This window comes from Hesperophylax consimilis, chromosome 3, assembly GCF_061612785.1.
Source record: "Hesperophylax consimilis isolate HC1 chromosome 3, BYU_Hcon_1.0, whole genome shotgun sequence".
In the NCBI taxonomy this organism is placed as follows: domain Eukaryota; kingdom Metazoa; phylum Arthropoda; class Insecta; order Trichoptera; family Limnephilidae; genus Hesperophylax; species Hesperophylax consimilis.
The window spans coordinates 8,642,256-8,657,341 of NC_142838.1; the positions used below are offsets into that span (position 1 = coordinate 8,642,256).

The 15,086-nt window shown below is 35.6% G+C and overlaps 2 protein-coding genes across 2 annotated transcripts; both read left to right on the forward strand.

The window, feature by feature from the left end:
- Positions 1 to 988: 988 nt before the first annotated feature.
- Positions 989 to 6,363, forward strand: LOC149424909 (glyoxylate reductase/hydroxypyruvate reductase-like). Its single transcript, XM_089650852.1, has 3 exons — positions 989 to 1,360; positions 1,520 to 1,781; positions 2,278 to 6,363. The coding sequence occupies exons 1-3, from the start codon at positions 1,215 to 1,217 to the stop codon at positions 2,923 to 2,925; spliced, it is 1,056 nt and encodes a 351-aa protein (XP_089506978.1). The 5' UTR covers positions 989 to 1,214; the 3' UTR covers positions 2,926 to 6,363.
- Positions 6,364 to 10,618: 4,255 nt separating this feature from the next.
- Positions 10,619 to 11,896, forward strand: LOC149424910 (cyclic GMP-AMP synthase-like receptor). Its single transcript, XM_089646877.1, has one exon. The coding sequence runs from the start codon at positions 10,619 to 10,621 to the stop codon at positions 11,894 to 11,896; it is 1,278 nt and encodes a 425-aa protein (XP_089503003.1).
- Positions 11,897 to 15,086: the final 3,190 nt, after the last annotated feature.

The following is a 15,086-nucleotide window of genomic DNA, read 5'->3' on the forward strand; positions in this document are numbered from 1 at the left end:
TACTTTTGTTGTTCAAGTATGAGTCATCGTTAGATTTTCCTGCCGTGAACTTGTGAACATAGGTCGAAAGTAGACGTTAGACCATGTTAGACGTTCCTAGGGATTGGTTTATTAGTATTACCTACCATCATGGCATCTACTTCAATTAAATAATGTATTAAGTGTATTTATGGATCTATACCAATGCCATCCCTGTCTTTGGGATCGGAAGCAAGAAGTTTACAAAAATAAGAATGCCCGTGACACTGCAATTAATTTTATTATTTTTGAAATGTTACTCTAACTTATTAGTTATTATTAAATAACACGCCTCTGAATGTTTCAAAAAATATTTATTTTTTTACCTTCATAACAAAGTTTAGGGCATCAAATATTGCAACGAACACTTTTTTTATAAAGAACGACATCGTATTTTTGGATATAAGCCAGACTTGAAAAAGAATTCTCGTTGCCAGGTATCTTAGCGTAATTTGTAACTTAGTTTTTGCCGGGACAGCCGCGCGTATAACCGTGTCTTATTTTTGTTTTTTTTTTTTTTTAATTTTAGACAACAGGACATCAAATTGTTCTTCCGAAATTCGCAAATGATTGCGATTGCCTTCGGTATCTTCTAACGCCATCTCTCTCTTAATGTAGTGTTAGAAGCACCCAATTCGTTTTTCCTTATAATCCATTTTCTAGCCCACATACGTTTTTTCCGCTTTTTCATATTCTAAAGTTCGTTTCGTAAAAGGTCTGAAATCATAGGGACGCATGCAGCGATAACTTCATTTGATGCAATATCGGTTCGACTTAAATTGAAACGTCTGAACTCTATCTAGTTAATTTTTGTCGTTCAATAATAGTCGTTCAACTAAAATCGCTCTGTCTGCAAGGGACATTATGGTATATTATTTGACACTTGACACTGACAACCATAAATGAACCACTCACCTGACAACTGACAGTTCATGTGATAAGAATAGTGATAATAGATTTAATGGTGACAAGCAGTGACAAGTGAGAAGTAATGACAGCAAATCTTACGTGAATTCTGCTTAGTTTAATTCAAATTAAACATAAATGAATCCCAGAGTCAAAGTAATTCTGGGTACAGTTTTAACACTTCACGTAACAGGGTATTTTTTAAAGCCGTACGTATTACCCGAAAAGCCCGCGGAAACTGAAATCTCCGGTGCACCCGACTACTTAGATAAAAATAAAAAGACTACTGGATGAATTATTTGTATAAATTAAATAAAAGGCACGATCTTTCGAGATTGTGTACTAACTTCAGCAATTCGAAGATCATGGAAAAACCAAAAGTCCTTTTAACAAGACCTGACATTAGTGCTGTTGGATTGGAAAAGCTTCAAAATAAGTGAGTAAAGAAATTTAATTAGTTTTCTATGGCACCTTCTCTTTCCTGCGTATTACACAAATACTTGTCCAACAATATGTAGTCAATTATTCCCCCCCCTGTCGATCAAAATCACGTTACATTCATGTATCACCTGCTATTATTTTTTTTATATTTCAGTTTTGATGTCACAGTTTGGAGGGAGAATAGCCCTTCCCCGCGTGATTATATAATCCAAAACATCGCTAATAAAAGTGCCATTCTGTGCTTTCTCACGGACAAAATAGATGTGGAGTTGTTGAATGCAGCAGGACCAACGTTAAAAGTGGTTTCCACATTTTCAGTTGGTTACGATCATATAGATGTCGCTGAATGTAACAGGAGAGGAATCAAGATTGGATATACCCCGGATGTCTTGACCGAAGCAACTGCAGAATTAACAGTAAGCACATAATGGAAGTCTGCGCAAACAATATAAAAATGTATCAGTTGTGCCAAAACTGTTTCCATAACAGCATATACGGTCATTGTAATATAAGTACTTATGTAGCTATTTGGGTACATCTGAAACCGTCTTTGTTAACATTGTGTGTACGCAGACCTTACGACTAGTAATACTAATCAGAGCTTATTTCAAAAATTGCGTATATGGGAATAAAACTATTATTATTTTGTAAATTTAAACGCACTAATGTAATTTATTAAGACTTGTTTTATTTAAAAGCCCTAAGGGGGTAAATATATAATGATAAAATTCACTGCTAAATGCCTGTAGCCAGTAAGACTACACCACCTTATCGGTAAAAGCTTTAAGGTGATTTTTTTTCTCTTTATTATTTTTATGGAAAAGTAAACCGTTTTTTCTCTAAAATAACAATACATTTTGCAGAAACTAAAGTTAAAAATGTCAGGTCTTAACTAATTATTCTTTATTTTAGGTCGGTCTACTCTTGTGCACTTCACGGCGTCTTATTGAAGCTCACAACGAAGCCAAGACCGGCGGCTGGAAGACCTGGTCTCCGTTTTGGATGACTGGCCCAGGATTGATGGGTTCTACAGTTGGGATCGTCGGATTTGGAAGAATCGGTCAATCCATCGCAAAGAAGTTGAAGGCATTTGAAACATCCAGAATTTTATACTACAATCGTTCGGATCGATCTACCGAAGCTTTACCAGTTGGTGCTGAAAGAACAGATTTAGATCAATTACTGAAAGAGAGTGATTTTGTGATATGTTCCTGCGCATTGTCCAAAGAAACGGAGAAAATGTTTAACGCAGAAACGTTTGGGAAGATGAAAAAAACTGCGTTGTTTATTAATACCAGTCGTGGGGGCTTGGTTGATCAGGCTGCGTTAGTGGAGGCATTGCGAGACAACGTTATTAGAGGCGCCGGGTTGGATGTCACGTCTCCCGAGCCTTTGCCGCTAGATAACCCGCTTTTCGAGTTGAATAATTGTGTAATACTTCCGCATATAGGCAGCGCTTCAATTGAAGCAAGGACAGCCATGTCCCAGTTGGCTGTTGAAAATATTATCGCAGGTCTTAAGAATGAAGATATGCCGGCTGAGTTACATATAAATATTTAACTGATCGGCATAATACAAATTTTGTTTTAAAATGCTTTCCTGTAAATTATTCTTAAAAAACATACTGCTTTAGAACATTTTTTATAATAATTTTTTATATAAGAAGCTATTAACCATAAGATTTGTAGTGTAGCGTTACCACCGAGGGATTGGTCGTGGTGGAGTTAGGAACTGCAAGTCAATGAGTATTTTATTTAGTCATTGTTACAAGTGTTAACATATTATTATATTGTATATATTTTTTCGATCAAATTGATTGTAGTTCCTGATTTTATTGTGATTGTTGGCTGGCTGGAGTATGATGACATTTTAAAACCCACCGTGAGTATCGAACTTCATCCGTTAGATTGCTAGACAAGCACCCTATCCACCGGGATATAAACCACCTCTTGTTTCTTCAATCTAGCCATATTTTAGTAATTGAAAAATCCAAGCAGCGAGGGCTTATGTGTAACGGCCATGTTCTCATAATGCATGATAAATATTTAAATGAAAAAATTAGCTTTCCTAATGTGGCAATATTATGCCAATGGGTTAATCTTCCTACATTTCACTCCCGAATTATTGGAAACAGTATATTGTTGTATTATTTAGGTAACCAATTTATCATCATCAGCAGTGGCAATTCTTCACAGAGGGATACTACAATTACCAACAGATGTCGAACTTGGTTATAACGATCACGGCCATAATGATCAATTACAAAACAATATTTTAGCTCAGCCTTATCTTCATATAATTGTTGACTGTTATAACGAGGTCGATTCACTGATATACCGAGCAAATAATTTTGTCAAAACAATTTCTGAATACATGAATGGGTCGTTGGGTCTGAAAAATTGAAAAATCTGGGAATTATTCAAGAATTTCCTATCCCGTTTGGGATGGATTAATATTTTTTAGATAAGACTGAGGATTGAACCTTTATACCCAGGAACTGGAGTCAACAACTCTAACAACCTCGCCGAATGCCGATCGGATAGGGATGACATTTATGTAGTATATTAACTGATGTGATGTCATCCGATTTCAGGAAATGCATATATGTCCGTGTGTGTATGCATGAGTGCCACTAAAAGTTGATAGAATGCATTGTCATTGACAACGAGTCTATTTGCCGAGTTTCAACTCGATCAGATGTCAGAAGTTAATTTCTGCTTCCAAGATTTGCATTAATTCATTACGGAAAGCAAAAGTGTAATTCAAATAGATGTTTTTTAAAACAAAAAAAAATTCAATGCTTTGTCTTCACCAAAATTCTTTAAACATGAATGCAATTAACATTTGCAGAAATAAAATATAAAAAATAATTTTGAATCTATTTCAAGCTCTTATTTTGGTGAGTTACATTACCGCTCCGTGCTATGTCTCGGAGCTCTCTAGCGACTAGCCATGCGAATCGACAGTCGCAGTTGGTTAACACATTTCTCAATGCTCAGACCTAGCGTATACATGTCCTAGACCAGAGGTTCCCAAAGTGGTCTATGTGGACCCCCAGGGGTCGATATCGGCTTGCTGGGGGTCTATGTCAGCGAGAAAAAAATTTGGGGGTCCACTAGATTCAAATGGGGGTATAAACGAGCGGACCCCCATTTACCCCAACTCAATATTTAGGAGTTCTGTAATTGACACAATACATCTAACACAAATAACACAGTTGACGTAACACTAATAATAGACTGAGAAATTATTTATTTAATCTACGTTCCCTTTCTCGTCAGAAATAATATATTGAACCAAAACATTGCACATTGGAAGCCGTGAATTTTCCTATTTCCCCAACTTGTTTTTGAAAAACATCCAGGGTAATAATGACGTTCAACATTTAGATGTACTTCAAAACTAAGTTTGACGACATTTTGACTGTGGAAGTGGAATGTTGAAGAATCGGATATCATATGACAAGAAGAACTGTTCGGAATAAGCGTTAACAAAGAACTTAAGGGGCAGTTCTGTAGGGCCAGCTACATAAAGAAACTCCCGTTGCTTATCCTGCTCCATTTTCATTTGGTGTAATACCTCACAAGGGCGCCCCTGTCTGCACAATGCAAAAACAGAGGAACTATATCGCCACCCGGTTGTAGGGCAGGCAAGGGAAGGGAATTTTTTTACGAAAAAAAAAAATGATTATCACATGGAACGTTAATAGTTTTAGGAAAATTCAACATTCGGCAGGCAGGCAGGGGTCTACGGAAAAAAATAATTTGGCAAGTGGTCTACGGTGCAAAAAAGTTTGGGAACCTCTGTCCTAGACAATCTGCGAAACCGCGCATGCTCACATGTATTTGGATTTCATATAGCTATGGGATAAGTCTTTAAATCCTCTTGTGATGAAAGACCTGCCACTGATCATCACCCATTTTAGGCTCAGTGTTGAATGCAGGTCTGTCCTTTCTTCCCACCCTTATTTCACCCTTCAGCCCCGTTCCCACTTCCGTTTTCAAATCGGAGGCGGGTCCCGTTTTAAAAACGGATGCCCTAGCGGCTGTAGTGGATGTATGGAGCTGTTCACACTTGTCCGACACGATTTGAAAACGGGTCCGGCATTTTTTGTCGGATGGATCGCCAGCGCAGCGCGTCCGTTTTCAAATCGTGTCGGAACTCACTCGCTCATAGTTTTGTATGGAGCTGTTCACACTTGTCGCCTAGTCGTTCCGGCAGAGTCCCCGCCACACCCCGACCCCTCCACACACGCTCCTAGTAGCAAGGAAGCAGGCACGCTGCGTGCTTGTATTTGGTTATTTTGTTAAGTAAATAAATTAAAACGTATTTTTTATCCTAGCAATCTAGCTCCCTAAAAACTCACGGACCGCCACTGGAAGACCCAGTAGCCAACAAACTACAATATTTTATTTTTAATTAAATAAAAACAAAACGCTTAGTGTACACAACTTTTTTATATCAAAAATTTATTTTTTATTTTTCAAACTTTACTTATTTTTCTTTATTTTTAAGCTTAAATGAGCTGCACGATGCACGGAAGAGCGCATTAGTTTAATAAACACACAATTAAAAAAAATTGAGTTGTAATTGTTTTCTTACCTTAAAAATATCGATAGCCTTTCTTCAGGACAAATGTACTCTCTTAATTTTGTATTTTGATATGTTAAGCTCTCTGAAATTCGTTCCAGTAGATGGTTAAAGGAATTAATCGAGATTCTAAAATAATTAAAGAACTTTGGTTAATCACTTCTCAACTCACCAATTAACACTTGGAAAGTTCCAACAGAAAATCTTTCACCCAAAATTTTCTATTCATTTTTTTCCTTCATTTTAATAAGTATCACACGACAACAAAAGCTTCATCATCGTCCATTGCGCACGATCGTCTACTGAAGAGTGAGCAAATAAAATGTTTTGGTTGAATTGACAATTATTTGTTTTCGTAGAGTATTATCCGATTTTAAAACGGATCCGTTTGTAAAACGGAGGTGTGAACAGAGGGCCGTAGAGCATCCGTTTTTAAAACGGGACCCGCCTCCGATTTGAAAACGGAAGTGGGAACGGGCCCTTACTTACGGAAGATTTTCAATTAATACTTATAATTTAATTTTTCTATTTTGTTTTTTATGATTTAAATTTTTTGATCAGTTTGAAGATGTCAATAAGATGATGATGTTCAAAAAGATTACATTGACAAATAAAAAAAATCAAATGGCTGCATTTATTACCCTAGGATCAATTTTCATCAGACTAATAATTACATTTCACTGTGAGTGAATAAAGTCGATGCATTTCGAAATTTTTGAAAATTCCTGATGAATTTTTGATTCGAATGAGTTTTGAATTTAATTGTTTTCAGAATCGTAATGTTGAGAATGAATTTTAATGCGTGTTTTAGGGCCCCCCACACGTAAACTTCAGCCTTCAGGCCTAGCTTCCCAGCCTAAAGTGTCCGCCGAACTGCCCGCCGAACTGCCCGCCGAATGGCCGTGTCCGCCTGCATACAAAAAATAAAAAATAACTTAAAAAAACTTAAAGAATACAACATTAAAAAAACAAGATAAATAAATTATAGTGGCTATTACACATATACATACTTCGGAGCGGCAGTACTACGCGCCGCAGTGCGCGCCGCTCCAAGCCGCCGCGCAGAAAAGTCTCCCAATGGACTGTGCTGTAAACCTGTAAACTTTCGGGCTGTATTTTTCCGCACGACGCGACGTTGGAGTGTAGCACGGTCCCGGCACTCCGAAGTGGTCATGATCCAATATGCGTGGCTCATACTTCGAACGCCAAAGCCGGCTCCAAATATTTTTTCCAAATGAACTGTGTAACTATTTACTTACCTCGTTGTATCCTTGAGTGGACCATGGTGGTGAGAGATAGTTGAAACTGACACACTCATCGAACTGGAGCTCTAGGATCTTCACCTGATCCATGGAGGAGATGCTTTGTGATGGCACCTCGCGCTCCTTAGTGAATGACATTAAATCAAAATACCACAAATTTGGTTTGTGTATGTCCTCTTGTGAGCTTTCGCTTTTGTTGGAGGTTTCCTTCACTTTTTAGTTCTTTGTGAAATGTTAAAGAAAGTAAATAAATAGAAAAATTGTGAGGAGAAACAAACCAGAATATTCGTGTACTATTGTCGTGTTGGGGGTGGCCTGAGAAATTATTTGAGTTTCCTTGGGGGGAGGAGGTCGCCCTAGAGAAATTGTGAGGTGTAAAAACAAGATTTCAACACAAAAATAATCGATTCCAAAAGAAATAACTCTTAAATCAGTTTTTTTTTGGCAGTGCGTATAAAAAAGATCTAGATTATCTGAAAAACGAGCTAAGAAGCATATTTTTTTGGAGCTAATGGCCTCAGTTTAGAGCCAAATCTAGCTTTAAAGGAGTTGGAAACACCGAAATAAATCCAACTGTAATATGTTTCAGTTATGGTACGCCCAAAAAATTTATTTCTATATTTTCAGGTTAAAAATACCCTAGAATAAGTTTGAATGTACTTACCGCCGAATTCCCGCAGAATATTTTCATTTCTTGGGGGTGGGGGGTATGGCCGGAAAATTTTCTGTCGGAAAGTATATCCTATCCGGGGGAGTGGGGTGGCTAAAAGATTTCCCCAAATCAAAATTTCGAACGAGGCTCGGTGCGACCCTCAGGCCCAAGAGTACGAGTATCTAGGAGGTTTTGGTAATATCCACTAATTATTGTATGAAAATAAACTAATAATTAAAATTATCATAAAGAAATATTTTTTACATCCTTCAGTAAAAGGAACAGCAGTACTAAAATCTTCTTAAATAAATAAGAACCACGATACACACAAGCATAGCTTTAAAAAACATAGATAATTATAAAAATGAAATAATACTTTTTTTTACATAATTATTACCGTTAAAAAAATTACGAAATTTGTAATATTATTATTTTGATTTTTTTTTTATTTCAAATGTAATAATCAAAACGATAATAATTTAAGCAAACATGGTGAAAATATTTAATAAAACACGACTCGTTTGAAATAAAGCAAAAATCACTTGACACGTGCTTTAGTTTCATTTAAAGATACACTGAATTTTTTCATGCCTATTAAATAACATAACAAGAAGGGTTTTAAATAATTTTTGGAGCTTACCTTGCGATTTATTTGAATCGAGGGAATTTCATATAATTAAAGTTTCAGCATAACAAAAGTAAAGATATAATCTTCAAAAATAACATTTTTAGGAACTTTAAAACTTAAGGAGTTAACAAGAGTTAACTTATTATAAATCGGTAGAAATTGTGTATGCGGGGGCTTTTTTGGAAATACGCATAATTTATTTATATAATTTGGGAGGCGGGTATTGGTACCGCCGCCCCGGTACCTCTGCCATAGGTCACCACAAGTTGTTTACGACGTTTGGTGACCGGGTTAACGGGGTGAGGTTGTCTAGACTTTGGCAACAAATGCTTCTACCCACCCACTGTGTAGTGGGCTGGATTTGGCGAGACTGGTTGAGGACCTTTTTGCCTCCTCAGCAGGACTTTCTCGGCCCATCGCCTGGCACCGCAGTGGGAGAGACTCCTGGACACACTGACCCCAGATTCCTAACCCCCCTCAAACGCTTTTGCTTACCATATCTTCCTCTCCTTTCTTTCCTTAAAAAACCCTCCATTCAGCATCCCCAAAGATGACATAAGCCCTGAGGGAAAATATGTTCCTCCAGGAATATGTTTAATGTATTTATTTCATCCGGTTCTTTTATTTACATGATTTGAGAGTGATTCTGATTAGAGGTTTTTTGCTATTTTTACAATACATAAGGGGACCCTGCGTTTATAGCCCCCGGTAAAGTGATTTTTACATAGGCGGTATTAAATTTACGAAAATTAAATTAAAAGCTCTATTTTCCATAAACGTAAATGCAAATAGTCCCATATTATTGTCATTAAATTGAATCAAAGGTTTGGTTTTGAAAAAAGTGCGGTAAAAACGGTAGTTGCTGGTAAAAGTTTACCCACTTAGCTTTATCGCCATAATTCCCCATATTTCATAAAAACTCCCCAGATTCGAAAATTCACTACTTCATCCTTGAAAAATATACAAAAATACCAAATACGGTGTTTAAAACAAGCGCAACATACACACATATATACACGGTGTCCGGAAACTCGTAGTACAAGCGGGAAACTGGAGAATCTACACCACATGGGGAACCCAAAAAAACATAAAGTTTTTTGATTTGAGCATTATCAAAAAAAAAAAAAAAAAACCAAAAAAAAATATTTTTCGGCTATTTTAGGGTTAAAGTTTTTTCTGGTGTTTAGGGTTGAATAACAGATGTTTTAACCCTGCAGAGCAGAAATATTTTATGATTACACCGGGTTAAATGAAGGGTGATTTCAAAATAATGCTTCAAATCCGAGTTTCTTCATTTGTTTTACTTTCAAATAATTTTAATTAGTTGGGTACTTTGATCTTCAGTAATAATTTATCAGAATTTGATTAAAAAAAAAATCAACTTCAAACTCGATTTACTCGATAACGAAAGCTCAAATAAAAAAAAAATATACTACAAAATCGACTCCAAATGTGATGTAGATTCACCAGTTTCCCGCTTGTACTATGAGTTTCCGGACACCCTGTATATATATATATATATAATTATATGGAAAGAACAAAATAATATCCCTCCAATGCATTTTTTTAATGCGAAACGACAACTAGGTAACTATATAATTTTTCGAAATATTTTCCCATTATAATTACACAAAACGTCAGTTTCTGATAATTTCGACAAATGTTTTTTGACATCCCGGAAATGTACATCACTAGTAGTGGGGAATTCCTGAAATCAGTGTGGTCCCTGAAAGTAATCCATTATAACCAGATTATTTATGGTTATGACCTTTGTCCCGCTGTATGGCTACGGTATACCCAAACCCATTCGTCGCATTCGTCATTCGTGACGCGAACACTGACGAGTGCAACGAGTGTATACTACGTACTTACATTGTGATACGGCGCGAATCACATTTAAATTGTTCAAATGTTTGTGGTTGTTCAATTTTTTAGCAAAATAAGTGAGCAGGCTGTTCAGTAGGAAGTTTCTGTTTTTTACAATAAGTAATTATCTTCTGAGTGGTGCAATCGAAAACTTTTGTTTTTGAGATTTTTGAGTGAACTTACTCTGTATTCAGTGTCATCCCAAATAAACATAATATACTTTTAACATATTTGTAGTATTAGATATTTATCACCATGAACAAATATACAAAATTTGACTCTCATTTACAAGATGTTAGCAGGATCTTGTCGATCGATAATAATCGAAAAACCGAACATGTAAATTCATTTATTGAAGTTTTTGGTGCGATAAAAGAACTAATCCAAGATTCCGATCCGCTGTTTCTCAAATATAAAGGTGTCAAGTTTTCCGGAAGTTACGCCAATAATATTAAAATTGTCGCTCCGGACGAATTCGATATGATGCTTTGTATGAAGTTGCCAAGTGAATTGGAATTAGAGATTTTAAATTGCGGCTACCCTGCACACGTTCAACTTAAAGCAAAAAACTTGGAGTCTTTTAAAAAGACACCCCAATGGAGGACTTACAAATCTTTAGGATTATGGATGGACAGCAAACATTTTATTCTGCAAACTAAGTTTCGCCAGTGGTTTGAAGGAAATATAATAAAAATACTCAATCAACAAAAAAATTTAATAACTGGCATTCCGACACTAACATTTTGCGATAACAGCTCTTATAAACTTTCTCTGAAGAAATCTAAACCAGCATTCACTCTAAACGTGACGAAACTTTCCGACGAGGGGATACACTTTGATATTGACATCGTCCCGTGTTTTTCTTTTAAGTTTCCCACGTGGCCATCGATCGTTAAAAGAAAATATGCCCTTATGACAGAAATAAAAGAATGGTTTGTAATAGCCAAACCCGTTGAATCTGATGACAGTTTCAAACGCCACCGGTGCTGGAGAATTGTATTCCCTGGTCAGGAACAACGACTATTGAGTCGTAACAACAATATGAAGATTGTTTTGAAACTATTGAAACGTTTCCGAGATATTCATAGACTGCCCTACATAAAGAGTTATTTTATAAATACTGTTTTCATGTGGGAAGTAAAAACAAGAAATCAAAACTATTGGCTGAACAACACGGGCTTTTTGTTTGTAGATATGCTGAGAAAACTCCACGAAAATATAAAGAGTGGGGAAATCCTTTACTTTTGGGATAATCGTCTCAACTTGCTAGAGAAAGTAACAAAAAACCAATTGAAAGATGCTGACATGAAGCTGAAAAATTCGCTAAAAGATTTCGAAGACCACTATGAACAGTTCCCTGGTATAATTAAAGTAAAACTGGATGTACCATTAACGGATCGCAAGTGGTGGGTGGGACCCAATAACGCTGATAACGCCATGTCAACCAAGTATGCGGCGGTTGCTTCGAAACTGCGTTTGTCGAGTACGAAAAAGAATTCTATCTTGCAGGATATCAATAATACAGAAAATTAAGGTAGGTTATATTGTTATGTCATATTCAATACATTTATTTTAGGAAGCAACATATTTTACCATTAAATTACACCGTTAATTAAATTAGCCATGGTGTTTCAGACCATGGACCTTAAAAGTCCTGGACAGAGAATCAGTGAGATTTCGTATGAATAACATCAAGCCAAATCCAGGGCGAGTGTAGCTTCAAATTTTCATCGAATAGTTCCGTCTAGGGCATTAGGTATTGGGTCCATGTTTCTGACGCACCGAGTACCTAATCCAAGTGACGGCCAGACTTTCATCAAATCAAATTAAGGCGATGCAATGCAAAAGCATGTGTTTTTATTTTAAAATTTGATCACTTAGAAAATATTATCGACGCATCTCAGCCTTTGTGTCTTCATAAGCCTAGAAAAAATAAAGCATCAGGCCTATAAAAAATACTTTCAGTGCAAAATCTCCTGCTTATGAACCCCTTTTCAGATACGCTTTTATTGTATACCCAAACTAAATTTTCCACATTACCTAATGTGGAATATTAACTTTAGAAAATATTTTGTGCCTATAAAATAAAACATTATTTTCGCGTTGTTTTGTTTGATTTAAAACGGGCGGTGATAAGTCATAGGAGTAATTATTCACATTCGAAATTGATTAAGAATTGAGAAACATTATTATTATTTTGTTAAATCGTATGTTAAATATAGTGCCGACCAGAGATGTGCAAAATGGGTACCCAAAACCATTTGAAATGCAAAATGGAAATGGGTCAAAACTTTTACATTTGAAAATGCAAAATGCAAAATGGTTTTTAGAAAAGCATTTCAAATGCAAAATGCAAAATACCTATTTTCAAAGTGCATTGAAAATGCAAAATGTTTTCTCAGGTCAAACAATCAAAATAATTATAGAATTTTTAAACAATTTTGTCATTTAATAATGGACACCAATGTAGAACAAACATATTACATGATGGTAAATACAAAAACACTACGACTACGGATTATGAAACCACAAAAAATTTGCGCGGGACTAATGTTGCCAACGTAACAACATAGAAACTGCTATCTAACATTTAATATTACAGCGTCATGGCCCCATGTTCAGTATTTGAATCAGTATTTTTTGTAATGGTATCACTCAATTGCCAGGGCTCCTACCAGGGAGCAACTTGACAGATGTAAATTATCTCTCATAGCGAGGTTGAGGACCGACTGATATTTGGGGCATATGAAAAAAAGATGAGTGGAGATAGTAGGAAGAATGTTGCAAAAAAGCATTTAAAATGGAAAATGCATTGAGAAAAGCATTTAAAATGCAAAATGGTTTTTAGAAAAGCATTTAAAATGCAAAATACCCATTTTGCATTTTGCATTTCCATTTGAAATGGATTTATTTGAAATAAAGCACATCTCTGGTGCCGACTTAAATTTGGTTTTCAAACTCTTTGTAGAATCTATCTGCAATGGTCATTTTATTATATATTACCTGACCTGTACCAGGCGTTACTGGGGGTTATCCTTAGGAGATAGACATATACCATTGCGCACTTTTCTGTAGGCCTGTTCAAGATATACAATTTCGTTATACATTATTTTGATGTATCTTATAAGGTTTAGCCAGCGTTAGCAATGTAAGCGCACGAACATATTTTTTTACGACTTAATTACAAAACTTCTATAAATATAACTTTCTATAAATATAATTTAATTGTATTATACTATATACATAAACAAAACTTCCGGAAGAAATTCTCTAAAGGATAAGATAGTGAAAACCCTATCAATATCCGTTGCATAGTTTAGAAGAACTAAGCGCACAAACAGAGAGACATGGATAGTGACTTTATTTAAGCCCCCGCATACCCAATTTCTATTAATTTATAACAAGTTTCTCGCTCTCTCTTTAAGCTTTAAACTCTTATAATAAAGTAAGCTCCAAAAATTATTTAAAACACGTTTTGTTCTGTTATTTAATATGTTATAGGCATGAAAAAGTTCACAATGTATCTTTGAATGCAACTAATGAATTTGTCGAGAGATTTTTGCTATATTTCAAAAGAGTTGTGTTTTATTAAATATTTTTACCATTTTCGCTTAATTATTATAGTTATTTTAATATTAGCGCGCTCCCTCTATCGTATTTACAAATCTTCCTTTCAAACCACATTTGTAAGCTTACTACCTACCTATGCTGAATAAGAAAGACAAGGTAGCATTGTGTGGTATTCATTGTAAACGTAAACGAACTCGGCGAAATTGGAGATGCGTCAGATAGCGCGGGAACATAATAATATATTTCAAAGTCGCAACATTTGAATACTTACCTCTCCATGCCGCCATCAAAGTGATATCGTTTCGTTTGTAATATTACCTGTACAACATTGCAATCATTTATTCATTATAGAACTTAATTGTTAAAAATGTGTTCTTTATTAGTATGTCAATACTTACTGGTAATTTAAAACTCTTTGTAAAACAACGACAACAAAAAAATAAACACGAAATCGCTAGATAAATAAAAAAAAAGGATGATGCTCTATGTTACAAGTAGTTATCGCTTTTCGCAAATAGGTACCTACTATCTATTAATCACAGATATTGCTGCTGAGGTAACCGGATAACTCATCAAAATGACAATTCAACACATCTATAAAAAGTGTTATAAAGTTATAAAAAGTGATGAAACAAAAACTAGGTTACATATGTAACTATTTAACCATGGGTGACCGGATAACTCATCAAAATGACAATTCAGCACACCTATAAAAAGTGTTATAAAGTTATAAAAAGTGATGAAACAAAAACTAAGTTACATATGTAACTATTTAACCATGGGTGACCGGATAACTCATCAAAATGACAATTCAACACACCTATAAAAAGTTTTATAAAGTTATAAAAGGCGCCTGGAGCGGACTGCTCCATTTGCGCCCGTATATGACCGGCTCTGTACTCGCTCCAGGCGCCGCACTATGCACGGAAATAAGAAAAAAGTCGAATCAAGTGGTTTTAGAAATTTTAAGATTTAAATAAAAAAAATCTTTTTTCAGGGTAGCACTACAGCATGTGCAGTATGCATTGACTAAAATACATCAAAAGCAGTATGTATTCATTTGAATAGCTAAAAAGAGCTTCACGGCAGCTCGGCAACGTTGCAAGATGTGCCGTAAACTCTTCATGAAAGCATAATTCAGTTGGTTCCACAG

Coding starts and splice junctions, on each gene's coding strand:
- LOC149424909 (XM_089650852.1), top strand. CDS start 1,215: ATGAATTATTTGTATAAATTAAATAAAAGGCACGATCTTTCGAGATTG. Junction 1,361..1,519: donor TTGGAAAAGCTTCAAAATAA/GTGAGTAAAGAA, acceptor TTTATATTTCAG/TTTTGATGTCACAGTTTGGA. Junction 1,782..2,277: donor AAGCAACTGCAGAATTAACA/GTAAGCACATAA, acceptor TCTTTATTTTAG/GTCGGTCTACTCTTGTGCAC.
- LOC149424910 (XM_089646877.1), top strand. CDS start 10,619: ATGAACAAATATACAAAATTTGACTCTCATTTACAAGATGTTAGCAGG.